At 42.4% G+C, this 25445-nt stretch overlaps 2 protein-coding genes across 5 annotated transcripts in view; one reads left to right on the top strand and one right to left on the bottom strand.

Moving 5' to 3' along the window:
• The window catches only part of FGD6 (FYVE, RhoGEF and PH domain containing 6), a 75768-nt gene extending 51632 nt beyond the window's left edge, over positions 1 to 24136 (bottom strand). The window contains exons 1-2 of the mRNA XM_069853272.1: positions 23959 to 24136; positions 11292 to 13728 (exon numbers count right to left, since the gene is read on the bottom strand). Of these exons, the coding sequence (XP_069709373.1) occupies positions 11292 to 13728; positions 23959 to 23971 (2450 nt within the window). The 5' untranslated portion in view covers positions 23972 to 24136. The remainder of the gene's footprint in view (positions 1 to 11291; positions 13729 to 23958) is intronic.
• Positions 24137 to 24681: 545 nt separating this feature from the next.
• The window catches only part of VEZT (vezatin, adherens junctions transmembrane protein), a 62823-nt gene continuing 62059 nt past the window's right edge, over positions 24682 to 25445 (top strand). For all 4 annotated transcript variants that reach the window (XM_069853294.1, XM_069853285.1, XM_069853312.1 and 1 more), the window contains exon 1: positions 24682 to 24791. In XM_069853294.1, coding sequence (XP_069709395.1) covers positions 24756 to 24791 — 36 coding nt within the window. In that variant the 5' untranslated portion in view covers positions 24682 to 24755. The remainder of the gene's footprint in view (positions 24792 to 25445) is intronic.

Below are 25445 nucleotides of genomic sequence, written 5' to 3'. Positions count from 1 at the left end.
AATAGGCCTCTACAACAGCCTTTAAAAAAAAGCACCACAAAACAAGAGGCAAACAAACTAAAACAATGAATACATGGTTATTTGCATCCCTTATAACTGTTGCGTTACATCCTCTCTGTGCTATTTAGAGAACTTTGAGGATACAATTACAAACATAAGCGCTCCTCAAGAATCACAGCTAGAAAACAGAAACAACCTGCATCCAGCTGAGCAACTTGAACAGAAAATACCTTATGTTTATCAGGTTACTTTTTCAACTTGCAATTTAAAGACTAAAATAATTCTTCAATTCTTGAAAACAGAATCATATGTACTGCATGCTTGCCTAAGTGCCTACATTTTTTATAGGAAGTCAGGACCCTTGATGGCAGCATACACTGTCAAAAGACAAGCTCAAGACAATCTATTTGAATTGGATTTTGGTACACAGATGCTTGCACTTCCCAAGCTGTCTGCTGCCTCCCAAGCAAAGGGCTGGCTGCAGAGAGAGGCTTGGGGGGAACACTAGGAGTTTGCTCCTGCCAAGAGAAACACCAAGAAACACCTTCTTTGTCTCGGTCTTTACCTCTGGTGCTCCCTGCCCACACCTGGGTTCTCTGTGCAAGGAGGATATCACCAATACCCCTGAGAGCTGCCACCACATTCAGCCTGTTAGATCATGCCATTGGCAGCTCCTCCTCTACTTGGCTGAGTGTGCTGCAAACCGCAACACTTGACTTGCTAGAACCAAGTTATCCTGATGTTTGCAGCCAGCAGCACTTAGTTCAGCATTTGTTATCCTCAGGCCAAGACAGCACTTATTTCTCTCCTCAACAAGAAGAAAAATAATGTCTGACTTGCATCCTAAGCAAAAAAAAAATAAGCAAGGCATTTGTCATGTGTTTCACGCTTAATAAGTTTTGTACCTTTATTTTAAGAAATCCATTCAGTCAGGCACACTATGATCAATCCAGTCACGCACACACTTTGTTGCACGATTTTAAAAAACACAATTTAAAAAAAAAAAGGTGCAAAGAGCTCTCAAATTATCTCCACATTTAGCTGCAATTTGAAAACATGAGCTCCCGTGGCCAGAGGCACCCAAGGACCACGTTCACTGCAGGCAGCCTCCCATGCTCACAGGAGCAACGAGACCATTTGTTGACAATTCCTCAGTTCCTTGGAAAGTTCAACATAAACACACATGCGTGCTTCAGATGTTTCCACACTTGCCATAGAAAAGTCACATTAAAAATAAATAAATAAATAAATAGGTCTCAGTTTTAAATGCCTTCAAGAAAACTGGTACCCACAGTTCAGCTCCTGCACAGCGTTGCCCAGATGACACTGAGACAAGCAGGAGAGAGGGTCGTGTTGCCCTGTCCCAGAAAAAATACCAAAGGAGATTAAGCCCACGTAGCACAACACAGTCCAAGAGGATACAAGGGAACAGCCCTGGGCATTGATAACGGAAAATGAAAGCCTGCTACGAAACACAAGGGTTTAAACCCCTGCCTGGAGACTTGTACAAGGGGAGCAGTCACTGCATCAATTCTTTCCATCATCCGCTCAAAGCAATGAGAAATCATCTGCCTCCCAGTGTAGGTAAAAGAGGGAAATCTTTGCAGAATTTACAGCATCTTGCCCTCTCTTATTAATTCTTGTTTCCAGCCCTACTTCAGAGGGAGAGCTGCACATCAACAATACTCGCAGCCAAGACTTTTGGGAAAAATTCCTGGCATGGAAGTGAAAACAAACAATACAAAACAGGACCACCAATACACAGTACTCCTTTACAGCCAGGACCTGCTATTCTAACTTCTCTCACTTCACAACACAGACCCTAGTGGGAAAACATTTATTGGAAAAGGACAGCAGGATAAGAAGAAAAATAACACTTTATTTTCCAGTCACATGAAAAAGAAAGCCCTCCAACAACTCCAGTACATACTGAACAGACTTCTAGAAAACTATAATAAAAATGTGACAAAAATCTCAAACCAAATGCCTCAGATCAAGTGAGAAACAAATCTCCTATTAATACTCATGTCAGAAAAACCCCTAACTTTACCTTGACAGAGCTACCATAACATTCCAATGCTCAATTGCTTCAGCTCCATTAAAATCAAGGGCCCTAAATACCTTCTATATTGACTTATCATTATTTGTATGCCTTTTGGGGGGAGTTCGTCCCTGAAATCAAAGCTGCAACACCTCTCCTAAAAAAGTTGTTCAATCTAGAAACAACACACAACCTACCACATTCCATTTTTACATGTCATTTTTTTCTGTCATCTTCTAGCTATTTTAATAGCAGAGTACTCAAAAAGTAGTCATTTAGATTTAAAATAAACATGGAGAGACTTAACTTTTAAACACATGACTGCGTGCACGGGAGCTGATGTAGCTGTCTGGGTAGTCTGGTGAAAAACAGGCTGAAATAGTTTGCTTGAAACCAACACTCACTAGCTGTAAAGAATAGTTGAGCTATTTGCAAGATCGAGCTTGTGTTCTCCCTCTCATCTTTTGCACAGATTAGAAGAATGGGATTTAGACACTTACTCTAAACTTCTCAGCTCATCTCAACAACCAGCCCCTAGGAACACTACTGGGAGGGGAAAAAACACAAAGCAAAACAGAAAAATCAACTGAACTCTGCACAGTTGAAATCACTGAGCCCTAAGGCTCAGCTTGTCATTATCAAAATGGCAGTTTTGATAAAAATTCCTTTTATTTATTTACATCCATTTTTTTCAGTTCACTGAAGTGGAGCCGCTTTTCTTAAGCACAAAGATACGATAAGGAAAAAAACTTGTATAAACTTACTATTTTTAAAAGAAACTTCTTGGATTCTAACATTTAAAACAAAGCCTGCATTCACAGAATCACAGAATTATAGAACGGTTTGGGTTAGAAGGGACCTTAAAGATCATCCACCTGACCAGGCTGCACACTGATAAAGAGCTCCTCCCGGCTTTCACGTAGGCCCCCGTTAAGCACTGAAAGGCTGCTATAAGGTCTACCTGGAGCCTCCTCTAGGCTGAAAAACCCTGGCTTTCTCAGCCTGTCCTCCAGGGAAGGTGCTTCAGCCCTCAGATTATCTTTGTAGCCCTGCTCTGGACTTGCTCTAACAGAGCTACATCCTTCCTGTGCTGTCCCTAGCCTAAGTTTTGTCTAGTCCACTGAAACAACACAGCTGCATGGTTTTGTAAGTCTATGCATAAAAATATTTTTAACAGGATCAAGTATAAATAATAATATAAATAAGTAAAGCAGGCAATATCACTGTTGGCATTGAAATAAAAACTGAAGTTAATATTTTGATTGCTTTCTTTCCCAACACTTACTTTACGCCCCAAATATCTTAACTGTTCTACATTTACAATAATATTAGACCTTGCTGCAGTTAAAATATCACCATACAAACCAAACTACAGAGCTTCACAAACACATTTCCTGAGCTGATGCTGAAAATAACCCACAGGAAAAGGCTGTTGTTGAACATATAAATGGGTCCTTCATCAATTCTCATGTCACATTTGACTCTCCATTCTACATCTGAGATGCTCTCTGGAGCTACATTTTGTTAACCCGCAATTTAAACCGCGGTTGGCAACAAGAGGCAGAACATGTGTGTTGTAGGTGTGGAGACAGGCCAACATCCAGTGACAAATATGCAGGGTTAACTTATGTTTCCCCCATCTTAAGGAAAAGGAAATACACAAGAAGAATGCCAAAACTAGGAAAAAAAACCCCACTGAATAAAAGAGGAAAGAAAAAGATAAAGTATTGGAGATTAATTTATGAAAACGCGCGACACCCAAGTTCCTGTTATCCATAAACAAGGGGGTTAGGGAGCAGGATAAAGGATGCAGAGTTTTCATGTGCTGCTTGCTTCCTTCAGGCTCTCCCCACGTCTCGCTAAGCTGCCCTTCAGCTGAAGGCGAGAGCCAAAATGCTGAGCTGAGGCGACGTCACCGGGAGGAAGGACGAGAACATCCTTGTATTGTACCAGAGGTATCGATGGGAACAGCACAGTTACGACATTTTTGCCATGTGTGGCGAGCACTTCTTCAGTGGGAAACAAAGGATAGCAGTTTACCTTCAAAACGATTCTTTTAATGCATATGGACTGTACGTGCTCCAAAGTTAATGTGATAAAAGTAACCCCCAAATGTTTTGGAGAATGGTAGAGGGATTCACCCAGCAGCCAAGCAGCACACCTCAGCAGCATGTGTCTCACCACTCTCAACTTGCTCCCTTTCATACTCACACACACCCCCAGCCCCAGCTACACTAAAAAGATAATGTCAAAAACTTAAAACACATCTATCTTTAGGCAGTACTTGTAATAGCCTCTGATATATATGAAGGCTTTAATTATTGCATTTCCAACTCTGTGAAAAGTTTCCCTTTGTGCTGTGTCCACATCAACTTGCTTCACCTACCTCTTTCTTTCAGCAAAATCAGCAGAGAGCCCTTGAAAAGAGGGACGAAAGAAATGCCAAAGATAAAAATTCTCTTTCATGACAATCTTCACAATTGTTTTCATTTCCTAAGACCTTTCAAACTTTACCAAGACCGGATTCTATACTGGAATAATGGACTTGGTATTGGAAAAATGCAGTCCTCTAACAACTTTCTCTCACTCATTGGAGAGGGAGAGTATTGGACCTCAGAATCTTCCCCAACATGAAACCATATGAAATCAGCACATCTCACATGCACAAATGTGCATCAAGATTCTTCTAAAGTAAATTACTATTTATTCTGTTTTCTAAAAAAAGAGGGTGGGAATGGGGAGGGGTGGGGAGCGATTGGGGTGGTGTTTGGTGTACTTCTCCCAGATTGCTTTAGAAAATTTAAGTATTTTCCCAGAGTGTGTATCTTCTTAAAACTTTTTATCTCAGGTTGTGTATCAGGCCAAACTACAAAGCTGTACAATTGAAAGCCACCCCAATATTAAAGGAAACTCCTTCTTTTACTACAAAAGCAGAGCACCGACTCACTTAAAAATTCTTGTGACGAAAAAGAAAAAAAAAAACCAAAACAAAAGCATCGCCCCATATGCTTTCCTGAGCAAAAAAATTCACTGCAAGTCTTTCATGTAGTTTCACATTTGACTGATCCTCAGAAAGAAAAGTTGCTCCAAGAGCAGTGTACAGCCCCAGGATGAGGGTCCCACCAGCTGCATGCACCCAGTTCTTCCCCATTCCTTGTGTCAGAACATCAATACTCCCAAGCAACGGTGCTACCAATATTTCCATTTCTCTCTGATTTGGAACCTCATTAGACACCCCGTAAACCATAAAATAGCGAAACAGGAGAAGTCAGCAAGACGGCATCTTCCTTATATGTCTGGAAGCCAAGGACTGGTTTGTCCACCTCCTTGCTCCTGAGCACCATAGTTGGGACTGCCAAAAAGGCTTCACATCCAGCCTCACCGGGGATGGGAAGTGGAGATCGGAGCCATCTGGCTCACCCTTTACTGACAAGCCCTTGGAGTTGGCAGAAGGTTGCCATGCATAACATGAGAAAGCGAGGTAGGGAGGGGAAACTGAAAAGGCAGGCTCAAGGAAGCAGAATAAAAAAAGCGAACCAGTGAATAACACATGACAAAAGATAATGAAGCCTGACAGGAAACCTAAATAGCACATTATCAAAGCTATTCCATGAAAACCTGAGGTATAATTGTAAAGAAAGAATTTAATGTACAACCAAGGGGGGTAAAAGCCAATTAGGAAAACAGGAGAAGATCAGAAGACAGGATAAGACTGCAGAGCCGATGGAGGAAAAAGAACTTCCCTTCTTTAGATTACATACTAATCCATTACCATCTTTAAGAAGCAGACAAACTACAAAAAAAAAAATCTACATTTCTGACCTCTACATATTAGGAAATTATTATATGTGCTTCAATAAATTTCAATAAAATGTGTTTTTTAATGTATAACACCTTCAGTATCTAGAGTATATTTTGGTGCATTCAAATCTCAGTGTAATACTTGAAAACTGCCATTTAGACCCGGCAATATTTTATGAATTTAGTTTTTCTCTTAAAATGTTTTTGAATGGGAATTTTGCAATTGCAAAAACAACCTTCCCTAACATAGCCAATCCCTAAACAACATCACATTTATCTGGTGCAATACCGCTCATCAGAGGCATGTCTCAACCCTAACAAAGTTTAGTAAATCAAAGAGGAATATGTATCAAAGTGTTTAGCCACACAGATTTCAAGCCTAAATTCAATATTCCAGGAAGACTTTCATGGACATGTAACTGACCTCTGGGGACTCAGTCACCAAAGTAGAATTTAGCCCAGAAAACTAAACTTTTTTTTTGCATCGAGTTGTTCATTTCTGGAAAACCAATGGATTATTCTAAATCAGCAGGGGTGGGAAAAATAGGAAGCAGTATTTAATTAAACCAGCATTAAGGGCTCAAAGGATTGTTGTCACATGGTACTCCACACCCAGCCCTTTCCAAAGGAAAATCCTAGCCAGAAACACAATGACATAGCTATAAATTTCTCCAAAATCAATTAGCAGTCATGTGCAATTGCAACATCTTGAAGGAACACTGTCAAAAGTAGTCAGTAAATACAGTGCACTGTTCCCTGAAGGGTAAAGGAGCAGACTCACTCAACCTGAGTATAATTCTCTTGCCTCGAACAACATACCAAATATCAAAAGAGAGATCCAGAAAAGTTCAAGTTTCTGTTTTCTGCAGCATGACAGATGTTCTAAGGCATATACACTGTTCCTTTGCATCCTTAAATTACTGGACAAATGTACATTCAATTTTACTTTTGGTTTTAAGGAAGATTTTGCTCTCCTCCTCAGAAGAAAGGTTTATCCATTAAAAAAGAGGACAACAAATGCATAATTTCTCCTTCATTAGGAGGTTTTAAAAAAACCGTGCTGCTTCAGAACAGAACCATTTCAACCACTGGTTTCTGACGACATTAAAATGAATTGTGGCAGTACCAGCAGCAGTGACTTTTCACCTCACTTTTCAGGCCTGAACCATTCATTTCTCAAAAAAACAAAACCAGAGAGCTGCTTTCCCTGTTGTTATGTACAATTGGATAATGATATTTAAAACATTTTACATTTAGCAGTACATATTCTATTTCACAGCATCTATTCTTCACTCACTTTGTTTACCAGGTCTTCATAATAACACATTCACCTCTATTATCCATTTTAATTGGTAGGCAATCAGGTAGACTAGAACAAATAAACAATCCTTAGAAAACATTTAAGAGACTTTTTTCAACAGTGTAAAGAAAATATGGATTATCTCCTCCCAAGGAACTGTCATTACTTTCTTCATTGAAAATATTTCATTGAACCACTTAGCACAAGCAAAACCCATCAGCAAAATCCGTCAGCAGCAGCACCTGTCCCACCTCAGTGGTTCACATACCATATCAGGATCCTTGTTTTCCTCCTTTCAAAGTCAATCCCACCTTCAGTAGAAGGGAGGTTGACATCAAATAATTCAAAAATCAAGTGCTAAGTGACAACTGATACCCTCTATTAACTGCCCAGGTTTTTAGTGGGTCTGGCGTTTGCATTTAAATCCCTGAGGGAAGTTCCAAGCAAACAAAATGTACCTGAATTTAATAAGATATAAGTAGTTAGGACAAGAGTGTCAGAAGCTATTACCATTCTCCATTAAAGCATACTGGTTTCACCAGATGGGACTGGGAGGAAATTTCTCAGTAACCACTGAAACCCTGGGTATGTTATGAAAATTTTATTTCTTCCTCCAGAAAGAAATGTAACCTGGAGTAAAGACACCACTGAACTCTTCTGCCTGGCATTTAGGCTTAATATACCACAGATGTGCTGGTATGACTAGAAGCTTAGGCAATCAGCCTATGAGTTTCTCAGAAGAACAATCTCATATGTACACTGGCTTTAATCAAAAGATAATTTGCTTTGAGATCCCCATTAGCAGCACATTACAGGAGTTTTATGTGCCACGATGTATGAAAAAGAGCTAAGTGCGTGTTCTGACAGGCTGGGGAAAATGCGAAGGGTAATTATTTCAATAACATCAGCACTGTTTCTCTAACCGGTTTTATAATACCACCTGCCCAGGAAATGATAAAAGGCTCTTAAAGAACTATGCAGAAAAGGTAAGACAACATTGATAATGAAGCTTCAAAGGATTTGAGATAATAACGGATGGGAAAACTGAGGCAGCTGCTTGCCAGGCGAGGACCTTTGCACCTCCCAAGCCAGAACCAAAATGAGTACCTGTACCTGCTCTTCTAGTGGCTGCTGATCACAGTCAGGTCTCCGCTGCCCTGTTGTGTCCCTTTTTCTCCTACGGATTTCTCTGAGATCTGAAGTAACTGCATACATTGTTTCCTAAGGTAGTTTCTGACTGTGTAATCCAATTAAAATAAACACACAAAGGGTTCTGGATATGGGTTTCTATGGTGTGCTGTTAAAAGAAAACCACAACACAAAGCCAGTTATGTCAGGAACATCCAGTTTAGGGAGCAGCTGCTGTTGCAAATGTGCCAAGGGCCAAAGGATCATTTAAACCCTTTCAAACAGCACTGCTACTAGGGAAGGTTTGTGTGGAGAGGGAATAACTACAAACTTCTTTTACTCCATGAGGTAAGAAAACTACAGAATTTCACTCAAGAAGCAACTGCAGTCTCATGCCTACCATGCTTCGTATAGCAAAACAGTCCTTTTCTTTTTCTAAAGCAGAGACATACACTCACCAGACGCAGAACCACAACACAATCCAAAATAGATCACATGAACACATAAAACATATAGTTATTTATGTTTGGTCTCACCCTTCTTAGGTAAACCAATTCAAGGGAACACCAAGCAAGTGTGGTCAAAACCCCTCAAAGATACATAAATATTAGATTTAAACAAAAAGCATACACTTAGTCAAGAACTTAAACTGTACTAAGACAAAACCAAGAAGCACCCTACTGTAAACAAAAATACTCCACAACCACATGAATGAATATACCAAGTCCATAACCAGAAGTCCTACTTCCTATGATAAGGTTTCATGCTTTCTATCAAATAGCCCAGAGCTGAAAATATCAACTCTATAAACAATCATTAACACAAGACACCACTTATAATATTTGTCTCTCACACAGAAGAGGACATACTCCTCTAAAGAATGGCCAGCTCTCAGATGCGCTGGAGTGCACAACTGCTACACGCACATCCAAGAGGAAATGAAGCTTAGTAATTCTCAGTGGAAAATTAAGTTAAATGCGACTATCTACAAGCTAGATCATTTATTCTTGTCAATATGCATGCACTCTCAACAGCGGAAAGAAGTTTCCTGGGGACTATGCAGTTGCAAGGGGTGTGCTCGATCCCTCGACCAGGCTGGTGGTTTGGTGCAGGCTCCAGAGGAGGTAAATGCCTGTGCAAAGCAAGCATTGATGCAAATGAGCTTGGAACACAGATCATGCAATTAACACATGAATAACTGGTGGCTTTTCCAAGACTCAATTATCAAGGAACAAATAAAGTTGTGGGTACAAGGAGTCTCATGAATACCTCTCCCTGTTGCATGTAGCTTGACTACGAGCCATTCTCTTTACTCCATAAATAAGATTGCCTAAGTGAGCCTTCTTTGAGCTAGGCAGCAAGGTGGTGAACTCCCCTTGAGCTGAGACACCTCTCAATGTTGCTCCTCCAGGCAGAGAGACCTTTAAACAATAGCGGATCTTTGGTAAGCAATCAATATTGCGTGTAACCTTGTAGTACAGTAACTTTCATTTTGCCTTGGTAACTTTGATTGCATGCTGAATATATGCTAATGAAACATTACTAAACCATGCAGCTACTCAGTATTAATTATTATAAAGTTTGCATATATAATCCTTTACACATAAACCACTGACCAATTCTATGCCTAACTCTGGACCTAGACTCCTCTCTGGGGAGTTTAGAAAGCAAGGGGGTCCCATCCTGAACCTCATGACTCAACAGGAGGGTCTCCCTTACTCTTTGTATTTCTTTCATTAAACATAAACCATTGACAAAGTCTGATACTAAGTTTGAACCTAGCTGCACCTAGACTCCCCTCTGAGAAGCCTAGAAAACAAGGTTTGCCCTGAACCTCATGACTCAATGGGTTTTCCTTACTCTTTTGTGTCTCTGATTTCTCTGTGAACTCAATTTTAACTCTGTTTTCCTTTGCATGTTTTTCCATGCAGTAATAAATAGAATGAACTTCGCCAATCTTTGTTAAGTTGCACTTTTACGACATCATATGAAATTTACTGATGCCTTTGACAGTGGTTATAAATCTAACTCTCCCATTCATCAGGGAAATCTACAAGATGTGTATTTCATTCCAATCCTTACTGCTGGTTTAAGATAAATCTTAGACCAAGCGATTAGCTGAGGCTAGTAAGCTAAATAGTACCATTCTGGGTCAAAACAATGCTTCAGCTGTTATCACACTGTGACAGACATAGTAAGTGATTCCATTTAGTGAGAACACATGAGCACGGCCACTCTTTATGGCCCATTCCTCTTCTTGGAACTCACAATTACAGTATTACAGATATTAAAAGATCTGCTCCTGCCTATTCCATCATGCATCTGTTTTGGACATATCTGTGAATCAGTGTGAATCCTTTTTGAATCTGCTGGTATTCTCTGTCTCCACCACCTCCTGAGATAAGGAAACACAGCAGCAATCTGCAGTCACCAAATCCTGCCCTTCAGTAAGCGCAAGTCAGCCAGAACTTGTTCACTACTACCACCTTCATTGCATTTGAGAGCACAGAAAGATACAGAAGACTTGCTATATTCAGGGAGAGACAACATCTTTTGTTATACCCAAAAAGCTTACAAGACCTGATGAAGAATTTGCATACTCAAAAGCTTGTCTGCTTTTCCCAGCTCTATCAGTTGATCTAAAAGTATATTCATTCCCCCAACAAACCTAGCAAGTACACACTCTAAGGACGCTTATTCAAGTTCATCCTGAGTCTGTGGCAAGGCTCTTTCCTCCACAGCATTATTGGATACAAGTATATAATTGTACCCGATTTGCTTTAAATCTAGAAAAGCACAGATGTTAGTTTCCAGTTTATCATATGAGGAATAAGTGGCTTATTTTTCCTCTTGACACTCTACCAAGTGCAGTTTTCAAAACAGCAAAAGCATTTAGACAGCAACAACTGGCCAGCTGACATTCAACAAAATGGGTACGGCCTCTCAAGTCATCATCTAAACATGTTTACGATCAACAGAGTCACAACAGAGCTGTTTAACTTCCCTTTCTCTTTAGTTTACCTGTCAAGTCTCAAACGTCTGTTTGTAGTTTCACAAGGCTCCTCGACCTCATAGAAGCCAGGGCTCTGGTTTTCCACGCTGCTGGAGTTCTGCCATTCAAAACAGTGATTTCTCCCAGCACCCATAGCAAAAGGCAAGTTTTCATATTCAGGTATTTCCTCATAGTGACGCACGTTCTCATACTCCGGAGTGCAAGTTCTGGTTACAGAATTCAAATGTATTTGTGACAAATTCACTCCTGAAAGTACATGCCCATCTAAAAACTCCAACCTTTGGTTACTTCGCATATCAGGTTGACTTCTGTTCCTCTGCCTCTTCTTCTGCAATGCCGGACTACTTATTTCTACAGAATACGCCTTGGCAGATTTAGCTTTCCTTTCACTGCCTACAGATGCTATATTCCGGTTGCTACCACTTCCATACCCATCACCAGTGGAAAGGTTGGAAATAGCACTATCCATCGACTGGCTGCCTTTAGATAGAAATTTTTGGAAGTCACTTTTCATTAAGCAAACCGACAGTTTCATGTTGAGAAACTTTTTCAAGCTATTTTTTTTCTGATGGTCTTTGCAAGGCTTGTCTGTCCTTTCCATGTCCACAGAAGAAAGAGATTTAGCCCTAGGTTTTGTCACAACAGTCAGGTGGTTGAAGCTGGTAGCACAGTTAGCAGTTTTTAATGATTCAGAATTTCCTGAAAACGGAAGAATAGGATGAGGTAACTTCCAAACAGGTTTTTCAGAGGAACGTTTGGGTATGTCACAGGACGACAGTGTGCCTTGCTCCTTGGCTGGTGGACGCGTGAAGTGACATCCTTCCAGAACACTGTTTGATTTGTCCTCACTGGAGGTGTAAGAACTTTTCTCCACAAGCTCTGCTGATGCAGCTTTTTTCAGCACGCCAGCAGCTGGTAGGCTGTGCCTCTGTGGTTTCTTAGGAACTGGTTTTGGAGAACTTTCATCCTTTATTTTAACTTCTTTGTCTTCCAACTTTTGAGGGGAAACATGGAGGCTACTGGAAGTAGATAAGTGCTGAACGCTAGTTAATTTGAGTTGCTTTGGCAAACTCATGGACAAAGTATCACACCTGACAAAGTTAGTCCTTTTGTCCACAGTATCTAGCACACTGTTATCATCTGTCATCTCATCCATAGAGTTAACTAAGTTATGGCCTGCATCTAAAAAACATTCACCATCTTCCACCAAATCAGAAGTTTTGTGTGACTGAGGCAAAAGGTTTTGTGAAGTTGACTCCTCCTTAGCGAGTTCCTTCACCTGATGCATTTTTTCTGCACTGCTTTGAGTTATCTCACATTTTTCAGGATGAAGCACTTCCGTATTATTGTTGTAACAAACACTTTGACCAAGGATATTAATTTTTGCTGGCTTCTTAAAGTTTTGTTCCACTAGCCCAAAGGAATCTTTCTCCGAAGTACATGGTTCTTTTGTTCCTTCTCCTGTGGTGTCTATGCCATCCTGACGGACTAGACACGCAGCACGTGGTTTCCTCGGCTTAGGGACAGGAAGCACTTTTGAGCTCAGGACTGAAGACATTTCAGTGGAGGTTTTATCAGCATCTGCTTTCATACCCAGTTCATGTGAAAATGTGCTATTGCTACTTGAATTTTCATTTTCCAGGATTTCCTGGTCCAATGGGCAAGAGCAACTGTGGGTTTTTTCAGTCAAACTAGGAAAAATTTCAGACATCTGAGACTCATCAGCAGTGAGCTTACTGTCCGTATTTTGTTGCTTCCCATTAGCCACCTCGGAAGATGACGAAGACTGTACAAGTTCCATAAACTCTATTTTAACATTGTTCTTGGAACTGCTGCTAATACCTGTGTCAAGTTTGTCTGCATACCTGTGCCTCCCAGGACTGCTGTTAGGAAACACACTATGAGTTAGAACATCCTTAAGTTTCTCTTCCAAAATGCTGGCTTTCAAAACCACCTGACTTGTGTTTGCCAGTTTTTCATTGTGACCATCGCCCAGAGCCAGCATGTTTTTTTCACTGACTTTGATGTTCTCTAAGTTTTCAAAGTGCTCAAAAAGGATCTGAGTTTTACAGCTGTTCTCCCCATTTCCAAGCTTATGAAGGCATTCAAATTTGCAAGACGACATTGGTAGTATATATGCTGTGTTATCAGTACTCCCTTCTGAGGCTTCATTTTTATAGTTCAAGTGGTCTAGTGTTTGAGAAGAATCTCCCCTGTGCTCCTCAAAACTTTTTGTGTTTTTTCTTGTAGACAATGGAGGTTTAACTTCTGGAACAGATGAGCTCTTGAGAACCTTCGGTTTTGGTGCAATTGCTGGTTTGGTTTTCCTTGCTGCTTGTATAACACCAGAAAGTACAATGTCAGGCTTCGGTGCAACAGGGGGAGGCGTCGCCTTGTGTCCTACCACAAATTTTGGTTTGGGGGCCACCGGTGGCTTCTTAATCTCTAGGAAGAATGGAAAACAAAGACTTTAGTCACCATCAGCCTATAGAATAACTTCACCTGCATCACAGTATTATTAGAGGTTTTGTAACATCTAACTCACAATCTACAGGATCTCAGCGTGTATATGCATACATTTTTCTCTTATAAGCATTCTTCCCTTCCTTACAACCGCTTTTCCACTAGCTGACTTTCTTTAACAAGCACAATCAAGGAGGGGGTGGAAAAGTCAAGGGTAACTTGTTTGTTAAAAGACAGTTTAACTTTATAAAAGCGCATGCTCTTGCTCAGATGCTGAAGTATGACACTAATAAAACCAAAGCGGATTAGCCTGGTTTTGCAGTTCGAACTACTATAATACCTTTTAAAAGTGATGCAAATGCAAACGTGCCAAGTGTCTTGAGTATAATAAGCCACAAAGATAACAGTTCGGTTCCTTCCCCTACAACCTCTGGAAATGTGTAACCCAAAATTCCTCTTTCCCTTCCTCTTTTCAAACAATAGAGAGAGAGTTTACCGCACTAGCTGTAAAACTGACACATCACTACCTTCAGTTCAGTGAAACAAGTCTGTGGTGTGAGGTTAACACAGTAATTTAATTTATACCAAGTCAGTACTTTCCTACTGTAAAAGTAAAATAAGATTTCTGTGCATCTTATAAAATTACTCTTCCCAACATCTTACTGTGTGACCTAGAAACAGTCACCACTGCCAAAACTTATGACCCACTTGACAGCACAAGACAACAAACTCTGGGGAGAGTGGACAGCAGGAAAAGGACCACACAAGGAACTTAGAAATTACGGAGTTTTGACTGTGTTTGGAGTTTATTTATTTGGGGTTTTATTGGGGAAGGGGGGGGAAGTGTCCTGAAGTATTTTAATATTGCAGATCCTTTATGACCAGTTTGTTTCCATATGCTGAAATAATTTCAGATTTCTAAGCGCTTTGAGTGATTTTTTTTTTTTAACATATGAAAACTAATTTATGAAGTAAACAAGTTTCTCATTCTGCTCTTATTTTTTATGTACTACCCCTGTATTTATTACTTTGGTTTTGAATAATATCTTTGTATACTTTCAGGAAATCATACACATGTTAAATAAAACTCTCAAGAAAACATGCTAATTAACGGTTCACATGCAAAGAGATTGGGTAAGCCATTGATTTATTATTGCGTGTGAACTCTTGGTTTGGTGTTTGTTTCTGATCACCATTATTGCTATAGATGTGCAGCTATATCCTAATCTTTAGCCTAGAAAGACGAAAATAAAGTTTCAGGCTTGGGGGAATTTTTGTTTTGGATTTTTTTGTTTGTTTGAAAGAAATCTAGAGAGTAAAAAAAACCATAAGTAGGTGTCCTCAGCTGCGAACATTTCCCAAACAGCAAGCCACTGCTCTAAGCAGATGGCCAGAAACAATGTCTCTACTATAGAAACAGGAAAACCATGTTTTCCTAGGACATGAATCATTAAATAGTATCTAGACTGTCTCCACTCACACTTAGAATAGCTGCCCTCACTGCAATTACATTAGTAAAGAGGTAAACCCAATGGCAGAGACAATTTTTGAGACCTTTTTCACATAGGAATGCAGAATTTCTTTCCAAAGGTACAGCTTCCTATAGCCACCAATAACAGCAAAGAATAACTCAACTACCAGCTACTGTAAAGAATGAAGCACCTTCAACTACTAAGGTTTCCCACACAATGAAGAGTCAATAGTTTGCTAGGAAAAAAAAAAAAATTAACCCTTTGGATTGGCAACCAGCAATCCTGAAGAGCAAAAGAGAGTTGTACACTCACTTTCAGACAAGGCAACTGCCTATTCAGTTGGAGAATGAAGTGATAGCAATAAAAGAGTCTGTTTCCTACAGTGAAAAACAAGAAAGGGATGCCCAGCTTGTCACAGAACACAACACAGTAGTATACCTGGACAGTGTTCAGGTATATTTATTAAGATGTTAAAGCTCCCTGAAAACAGAAGAGAGACAGTCTGCTTGGGAACCCCTCCTGATGCCCAAATGAGAGAAACAGACTGCAAAAGATACAGGAGATTAAACATTGGCTAGGTAAGTGATACCCTGTGGATTATTTGTTCCACTCCACAAATTTAAGTCCATAAACCTTGGAAGTTTCTCCCTTTCTATTGAGACTGCCTAACATTTTGGATAGCAAAACATTTGGATAGGTTACTCAACAGGACTTTCAAATAGTATTCATTTAGGAGGACACCCAGAAGGTATGATATAATACCACTGCCTGAACAGAAGATTCAAAACCAAACCACAAAAATGTAAAGGGATGCAAAGAAAACAAAGCAGTTGTTTGTATGCCAACTGTGGAAACGTGAATCATGAACAGAGGCAGAAAAATTCCCTTCAGATAATAAGTGCAATTCAATACTAGAATTTTTCAAATTACTTCAACGTTGAAAAGCATCAGGATAGACAGAAGAGCAAGTTGTGTGGTGTAATAAAGACACCACTATCTGCTTTAAAGTAATTGCTCATTTCATCTAGAGTAGATAGATATGGGTCAATGTATTAACAATCACATTACAGTCTCAGTATCAAAACGGATCTGCAGTAAAATGCTCAATCAAGAAGGAATGCGACGAGCAGCCCTTTCAAACATAAGTATGACGTGAGAAGAAAGGCTTCAGGAAGGGAATGCATACCAATAGTTTCCCTCAACAAGATATCTTTAAGTTGCTGAAAAAATACAAGTGATTAGCTTCTTAGAAAAAATAAAAGCAGCTAGGCAAGGGTAAAAGAACGTTAGATTGCCATGAGAAATCAACTGAAGTTCAGTTGATCAGCTAATTTAGTTCACCATATGTGGAGAAAGAGTTTCCACTTAACAGTGCTTTAAAAGGGATGATCTTCCATCCTGAACAGAAAGAAAACTAAGTAGGAAGCAACTGTTATATATAAAGATGTAAGGAATGACTGGAAGTCATATGAGAATGACTTTTTTGTTAAATGACAAGCATAAGCAAGCCACTCTGGTGAAAAACAATAAATATAATCAAGGAAACATTACACAACAAATGCATGGAGTGGTAAATTGTTTGGACTACAGGCTTTTTCCTGGTGCCAAATGGAACTGTTCACTTAAGAACAGAGATGTCTGGTTACCCTTAGGAGAATAAAAACTGAAGAGAATTTGGATGTCACTGTAGACAGTTATTTTCCATGAGGTTCATGTAGGTCTGCAACTAAGTGGTAAATCATCCTCTGAATGACAAGGAGATGTATATAAAAACATGAAGGGAGCTTAAAATATTTCTGTACACAGCACCTGCCAGACTTTGTGACATGTTATGTCACCTTCTGGAATTCTTAGATGAAAACTTGTGACGAATGCAAGAAATAACTGCAGAACTACTCAAGGTCTAAAAATCATGCCTCAGATCCCAAGAAACCTCATCCTACTTAATTTAACCAGGTATTTAAGAAGATGGTAACATATAATTACACATATGTGAAAGACTTTTTGTAACAGATGACTTTAATGAGGAAAAAAAAAAAAAAGAGGTGCAACAAGATGTCACAGTTGACCACTAAAGTCCTACAAACTAGAAACAAAGCTTCACAATGGTTATTAAACCCAAAGGACAACTAACTACAGGAACATCTCATCTAGGGTTGTGTTGGAGTCACCAGCATTTACAGTCAACCTAAAGTCACTTTCTGAGAAGTGTAGAAGTTTCAGAGGAAATTTTGGACTGGACATTGAATTCTCTGGCTTTTCTTACCCAGGAGATTAGACGACAGAATCACTATGATTTCCCCTGCTCCTCCTTCCAACCTTACCGCATTCCTCAGAGAGGATCCCTGCATTCAGACTAGCAGGAATGGGTTACCAGTAACAAACCCAAACATAAGAACAGAAACAAAGTTTTATTTGCATAAACAGATTAAATGATTAGGAGCCAGAGAAGCAGACAGAGATATCCTATGACTTGCTTCCCTAGACAAAGGAAGAAATCCATAAACAAAGTGACTAACAAAGCTGCCCTCACCAACAGGAAATCTGCTGCTCATCTAGGAATAGCAACATCGTGTTCAGTGCTGGAGAAAAAAACATGCTTAAAAATACCAACACACCCAACACCCTTCAAAATAGTGGATTAAAAGGGCATTATTTTTCTAACAATAAGTAGCCTTTAGCACCACCTATGCAGGTCACTGCATATACTTTTTGTTGACTTCAGGTCATACCACAGAGAATAGACATTTGTCCGTTTGGTGAATCGCCTCCTCCAGTGTGCTGAGGAAAAAGCAATACCAATTCGAATCCTGCTCAGCTCCTCTGTGACTGATGCTCATTCTTGCTTGACTAGTGCACCTTCCTGTCCTACCTTCAAGTTGTCTTAGAGGAAGATGGGAACACCCTGGAGAAACTTCTCTCAATTATTTGGCCTTAAAGTGTCCATTGCTGTTCTTCAGATGATAGGATTCAGCAACAGAGGACCTTACTTAAAAATGCTCATCTGTCTTCTATACTATATCATGAATGAGCAGAAAAGCCAATGAGACGGTGTAGTCTTAAGCACTATTATTACATAGCTTCAAATCTTCTCAAATTTTTACCCCTTGCTATCTTGGCCTGCCCAGCATAGGAATAGGAAGAAAAGAAGACAGATGAAGTTGAAGTGAGGCAAAAATAAAATAAAAAAAATCAAGTTGCTCTATCTCTTTGCAATAAACCTGATTATTGCTAAAGAAACATTTTCCCAGGTTATGTTTATGCCCATACTTTTGAGATTATGTTAATAACTTCTACATTTGAGAACAGCAAAAGAACAGGAACAAGTTATGTTCCCCTGCATCTGTCCAAGAAACAGGCACAAAAGGTTCTGGACACCGTCATGCAAACCTATCTTGATATTTCTTTCCTTGCAATGCTCCACACAAACAGAGGCCTCTCCTCTGCTGTTCAGGGTCCCCTCTAGGACTGTCTCTAGCCAAACAAGCAGTATCCCCGTGGCAGGATCCTTTTTGAACCACAAAACAGTAGAAAGACAGTAAAACTATCAAGGTTTTGACAGCAGCTGGACCTAAATTTACAGTACAAGTACACGATCAATGTACTATGGGGTAAGCCAAGGTGTGAATTTAACACATTAGCTACTCTATGGAGGCTGGCCATGTGTATACTGTTATCACAGAATCATTAAAGTTGGAAAAGACCCCTAAGATCATCAAGTCCAACCATCAACCCAACACCACCATGTGTGGTGACATGGCTAAACAATGTCATGATGCCACTTTCTGAACACCTCCAGGGAAGGAGACTCCACTGCTTCCCTGAGCAGTCTGTTCCAATGTCTGACTACTCTTTTGGTAAAGAAGTTTTCTCTAATACCCAATCCAAACTTCCCCTGGTGCAACTTGAGGCCATTTCCTCTGGTCCTGTGGCTGCTCACTTGGGAGAAGAGACCTTTCAGATAGTTACAGAGAGTCATAAGGTCTCCCCTCAGCCTCCTCTACTCCAGGGTAAATAATCCCAGTTCCCTCAGCCGCTCCTCATAAGACTTGTTCTCCAGCCCCTTCACCAGCTTCTCTGCACACGCTCCAGCATCTCAATGTCCTTCTTGTAGTGAGGGGCCGAAAACTTAACACAGGATTTGAGGTGCATCCTCACCAGTGCTGAGCACAGAGTCAGAATGACTTCCCTGGTCCTGCTGGTCACACCATCTTTGATACAAGCCAGGATCCTGCTGGCCTTTTTGGCCACCTGAGCACACTGCTGGGTCATATACCACACAGTATACAAGGTGGTTTATTCCTTTTCACCTATGCGGTGAAATCTATTTCACAAACTACTCCATATACCTAGTTCAAATGTATTCTGAAAAGAAAAGGGCTTGAAACAGCAGCCGCTTAGCAGCTGGCCTGCTATCAATGTACATATTGGCTTTCCCATGGCACTTTGTTTACCTATGCATACTGTATTCTTAGAATTAGGAAATCACATCTGCGGGCTGTGTATGCAAATAATACGATACCCAGAAGGTATCTAGCCAGGGACTGATGTGCTGTTACTTGTTCTGTGAAGGAAGAGCTTGCTCCTACAGCCAACTTACTGTTCCCAGGACTGCTTCTGGCATAAAACACCACAACTCAGACACAAAACAGCAAAGCCCATCCAGCTTCTAAAGGGTGTGTGGAGAGAGAGATAATTATTGCTATGTTTGGGATACACTCAGAGATTATCGCGATGGCAGTTAATACACTACACAGATAAAGTATTTGGAGTATGCAACTTAAGCTTTAATGACTCACAACAAGGCTTTTCAGTTAATTACTTTGCCTTCAGTTACACAAAGAAAAGTTCATTAGGTAAACACCTCAGAAAAGGTATTCTGAGATCATTCATTTCTTTCCTGCGAATGTGTATTTATTTTCTCGTTATGCAGAGGCTCTGATTTTCTCAGGTGCCAGAGTGACCATAAGAAAACAAAAAAAGGAATGAGTCATGACATCCCGGAAGATAACACGTGCAGTTTTTAAAATACAAGGAAAAATGATGGCTTCCAAGCCAAAACACACTAAATAAACTGCAAAGGGAAAACAGTTTCAAAATCTCAAGTTGTTCAGGAAAGTTGGGTATAACTTTAGAGTAAAGGCAAGAGAATAAACAACCATTGAAGACTGCATGCAGAGATAGAGGTGAGTAACTCTAATGAGACTTGACATATTAGAGGGTTAAAGGGACACTAAACCCTGTAAGGCCTCATGTTTTCAATCCTTGAAAGCAATGAAGTTTGATAGGAAAAGTCATGTTGAATTTGTTTATTCTGTTCATGCAATGTTTTTTTTCCCTTTGAATTACATTTTTTGACATTAAAATACACCACATATTTCTCATTGCTGTTGTCAGATCAGATTTCAAATCTAAGCTGTACTTTCTGCCCACATTAAATAAGCTGTATAGATTCACATACAAGGACTGTTTTTTCAGCAAGAAACAATAAACGTCAAACTCATAACTCTGAGTTTTTGTTTTTCCCTTTTAAAGCCAAAGCACTTACTTGAAGGCAGCACAACAGTTCCAGGCAGTAAATGAGTAAATGCACATTCATCAGTATCGTATATATAGAACATGCACTACATGAAAAAGCAGCGAGAGAATAGCTATGAAGGTTGAAAAACAACACACGAGTTGATTGCTAAAACATTTTTTAAATTACCTGAAAGAATTTTAAGTAAGTGTTATTGTTCCTTAGTTCTAACAAGTCCAGATTTACATACACATCCTCAAATATGAAAGCAACAGCTATGGCAGAACTCCTTCACCTGTCACTGAATTATGTCCAGCTCTGCACCAAGACAATTTGGTAGAGGATCTAGGAAAGATGTATAGAGAGAAACCAAGTATGCACTGCATTATTTAGAAAGGCAGAAAGCAGACTGGCATGGAATTAAGGCTGGGTTATCAATGCTGAACCTTTCACAACTTCTGTCCATGGACAGAAACTGTGTTTGGTATTTCTCTCCATACCATGGTCCCCTCAAGGAGCCCAGTAACTCTCACAGCATTCTGCATATCAGGCTGAAGTCACTCATATATGCAAATCCTAGTTTAAAAAATTAAATCAATACTGACGATGATGTCCCAGATCGCTCTGTTCTAAAGGTACGTTAAAAGAAGACACAAGAGAGACACACTCAAAGCAAGCGCTTCGAGCTATACTGGATCAAGAGCAGAAGGATTTCCAGGCATTTCAAGTTCCATCTGAAGCCTTCAAACATTTTTACTGAAATGCTGCATTACCAATTAGTTGTCAGAAAGCTAGCTTACACAGCAAAAGCTGGAGCAACAACTGAATTCACTGTTTAATTATTTTAATATAGAAAACAGATCCTATAGAACACGGGAGTGAAATTAAAATATAGGAGTTGGTAAGTCTTTATAAAGCATATCTGTACGTTTCAGGAGCTATTCTCCAGCTATACAAAGAGATGGATGTTAAACCTTTGGAATAGTTTTCTGGCAGTCCTGTCTTCTCATACCCTGCCTACGAGATCCTTAACAGAAATTTCAAAAGCTGTCATGACGCTGTCAGCAGGACCGTGTATCTCTGATCCTGTTTCACCTGTTCCTCATATATTTTTTTTATCCTTACATAATCCGTCACACATAAAATAATCTTCAGCTCTTCTTCAATAGCCTTCTTCACATACCCTTCGGCTTACGTCTTCCTGCCCACTAGGACTCCATTGACACCTTCCCCTTCAAATCCCTCGCTAAAATTCACACTTTCCATGAAACCAACCCACTTTCTTCTTACTGATACTCCTCAGCATCCCTTTCTCTTTTGCTTTCTAAGTGACTTTGTTCACCAAAACACCTTCCTCCTTTCCCTCCCCACAAACACCAAACAAAAACTAAAACAAGACTCAGTCACACAACCTCAGCTCTAGAAGTCCAGAAATAACTGTTTAGTGCTGAAAATGTGCCCAAGTTTCTGAAACTTAGTACCATATCAAATTTTAACAGCCCAGCTCTAAGCTCTTGAGCACCCCCTAACACATCTTTTATTTGCACAGCTGTTTAACTCTTAAAAGAGCAGCAGTGAATTGCACTATCAGCAGCACTACTAAAAAACGTAGATATAGAATGCAGCTGTTAAGCAGAGATGATATCCTGCTTCATTAACATGTTTTTGAGATCTAAATGAGTTCTGTCATATAGGTATTGGGCAACCTGATCTAGTGGGAGGTTGGGAGGTGTCCCTGCCCATGGCAGGGTGGGCTGGAACTGGATGATCTTTAAAGTCCCTTCCAACCCAAATTATTCTATGATTTTATGATATTAAAGTGAAAATATATGAAATGAAGCAGAAAGCGGCATTAAATAGCTTTTTATTTTCCAGTAGCTAAGAGAGCCAAGATAATTAATGCTGGACTCGGTAGCAGTTTGACATATTTAAGAGGAAAACACTGAGAATTAGATGACGCTTTTGCTTGGTGCCTGTGTTGCTTCTTCTTTTGAACATCCTCCCCCCAAATCCTCAGAGGAAGCACTTGGCCACTTCAGGTTTACTGTGTAATTAATCGTGTTTCCACCCAATTCATCATAACTTACAGATGACATCTTTTCAGTGCAGAAAGGACTTATGAGGAGCGGCTGAGAGAGCTGGGGTTGTTTAGCCTGGAGAAGAGGAGGCTGAGGGGAGACCTCATTGCTCTCTACAACTACCTGAAAGGAGGTTGTAGAGAGGAGGGTGCTGGCCTCTTCTCCCAAGTGACAGGGGACAGGACAAGAGGGAATGGCCTCAAGCTCCGCCAGGGGAGGTTTAGGCTGGACATTAGGAAAAAATTCTTCACAGAAAGGGTCATTGGGCACTGGAACAGGCTGCCCAGGGAGGTGGTTGATTCACCTTCCCTGGAGGTGTTTAAAGCACGGGTGGACGAGGTGCTAAGGGGCATGGTTTAGTGTTTGATAGGAATGGTTGGACTCGATGATCCAGTGGGTCTCTTCCAACCTGGTTATTCTATGACTCCTACTCTTGCCTGCAAGCAGACTGGAAGGAATCTGCTAATCTGACAGCTGGGCGAGCAGCAGCGCAAACAGCCAGCACCGTGTATGCTCCGAGCGAACACCAACAACTCCTTTCACACGTGGAGCTCTTGCTTCCCACCAACCATTCCAGGGTGTTCAAGGCCAGGCTGGATGGGACCTTGGGCAGCCTGATCTAGTGGGAGGTGTCCCTGCCCATGGCAGGGGGGCTGGAACTGGATGGGCTTTAAGGTCCCTTCCAACCCAAACTATTTTATGATTCAGTGGTTCTAACCCTTCGCCTTACAGCTGTTTTAGCCGCAGAACTGGCAGCGGGTGAGGGAGATGAAAGGGAAGGAGAGCACGGAAGGTCACGGCAGCTGGAAAGCCCGAGGGCAACGCTTCCCAGCCCCTCCTGAGCCGAAACAGGGCTGGAGCCCTCGAACCAAGAGGTTTGACTCGCCAAGCTCATCACGACACTAAAATCAGACCTTGCAAAGCAACAGAACACGCGTAAGATTCCCGGGAAAACTCATACACGTGCAGCTAACCGGGGGACGCAGCCCGTCCTGGCTCTCGTCCCGCTCCCTCGCGTTTCCCCGGCTCCGAGACCCCGAAACGAGTCTCGCGGCTCCTTCGCCGGCGCTTTCGGAGCCGCTCGCGAACTTTGGAACAGAGCGACCACCCCAGCCCCGGCGCCGCCCGCTCCCCGGGAACTCACCGGCGGAGCTCATGGTGCTCCACGCGCCGTCCTCCCCCTCCTCCTCCTCCTCCTCCTCCTCCTCCCTTACGCCACGGCCCCTCGGAGGGCCGAGGAGAAGGAGCCCATTGTTCCCCCGGCAGCGGTACCGACACCCCCCGCCCGCCGCCGCATCCCGCCCCGCGGCTGCCGGCGCGCTAAGCGCTCTGAGCGCCCGGCGCCCCCAGCGCCCCCTGCCGGCCCGGCCGAGCGGCACCGCCCCGACCGCCAATCAGCACCGCCCACCGGCCCAGGCCCCGCCCACCACACTCCGCCCCACCAATCAGCACCGCCCACCGGCTCAGGCCCCGCTCACCGGCCGAAGACCCGCCAATCAGCGCCGTCCACCAGCTGATGCCCCGCCCACCACGCACAGCACCGCCAATCAGCTCCGCCCACCCATCGAGGCCCCGCCCACCGACCCCCTCAATCCGCACCGCCCACCAAGCAGCGCAGCCCTGCCCACCAATCCCAGCCCCGCCCACCAATCAGCTCTGCCCACAATCACCGCGCCCGCCAATCAGCGCCGCCCACCACTTGTAACCCCGCCCACCGATCGGCGTCCTCGCCAATCCCAGCCCCCGCCCGCAGACGGCGGCCCCGCCCACCACCCCCGCCCCGCCAACCGGCGCCGTCCCCACGCGGCCGCCCGGAAGCGGTCGAGCGCGGTGCCTTGTGGGAGCTGTAGTTCCGCGAGGCGCGGGGCCGGGCCGGGCGGCCGGCGGCGCGGCGGACTCGGTTTCCCAGCGTGCCCGCGGGGGGTGGCATGGCGGACGAGGATGACACCGGAGTTTGACGAAGAAGTGGTGTTTGAGGTGGGCGCGGGGGCGACCCGCCGGGCCGGGCTTCCCCGTCTCTCCGCCCCTCGGCGGGGGCGGCCGGAGGTGGTGCCCCCTGGGGCGGCCGCTGGGCGGGAGGCGGCGGGAGGGGGCGAAGGGACGGGACGATCCTTTGTGCGGCGGCTCCGCCTCCCGGCGGGGATCCCGCTCTGGGGCTCTGGCGGGGGGCAGCGGCGCGTGCCCGGCCCCGGTGTGAGGGGGGCGGCGGGGAAGGGGGTGATGAACCCCGCTGCTACATCTGTGAGGTGCTGGGGCTGCCTCGTCTCCCCAGAGTGCGCGGTGCTGGAGGGGTTTGGGTAAAACCCTGACAGCTGTACCAAGTCTTCTGAGATTCCATAGGTCGTAGGTTAGAGTAGGAGGTAGAGAATACATTGTTGCTTTTCAATAGATGCGGGTATAAACTGGAGAGGGGCAGGTTTAGACTAGACATAAGGAAGAATTTCTTCACCATGAGAGTGGTGAGGCACCGGCACAGGTTGCCCAGGGAAGCTGTGGCTGCCCCATCCCTGGAGGTGTTCAAGGCCAGGTTGGATGGGGCTTTGAGCAGCCTGATATACTGACCGTGTCCCTGTCCATGGTGGGGGTGTTGGAACTCTATGATCTTTAAGATCCCTTCCAACCCAAACTAAA

Source organism: Phaenicophaeus curvirostris, chromosome 1 (genome assembly GCF_032191515.1).
Source record: "Phaenicophaeus curvirostris isolate KB17595 chromosome 1, BPBGC_Pcur_1.0, whole genome shotgun sequence".
Classification (NCBI taxonomy): Eukaryota; Metazoa; Chordata; class Aves; order Cuculiformes; family Cuculidae; genus Phaenicophaeus; species Phaenicophaeus curvirostris.
This window is presented reverse-complemented; position numbering and strand designations above follow the sequence as displayed.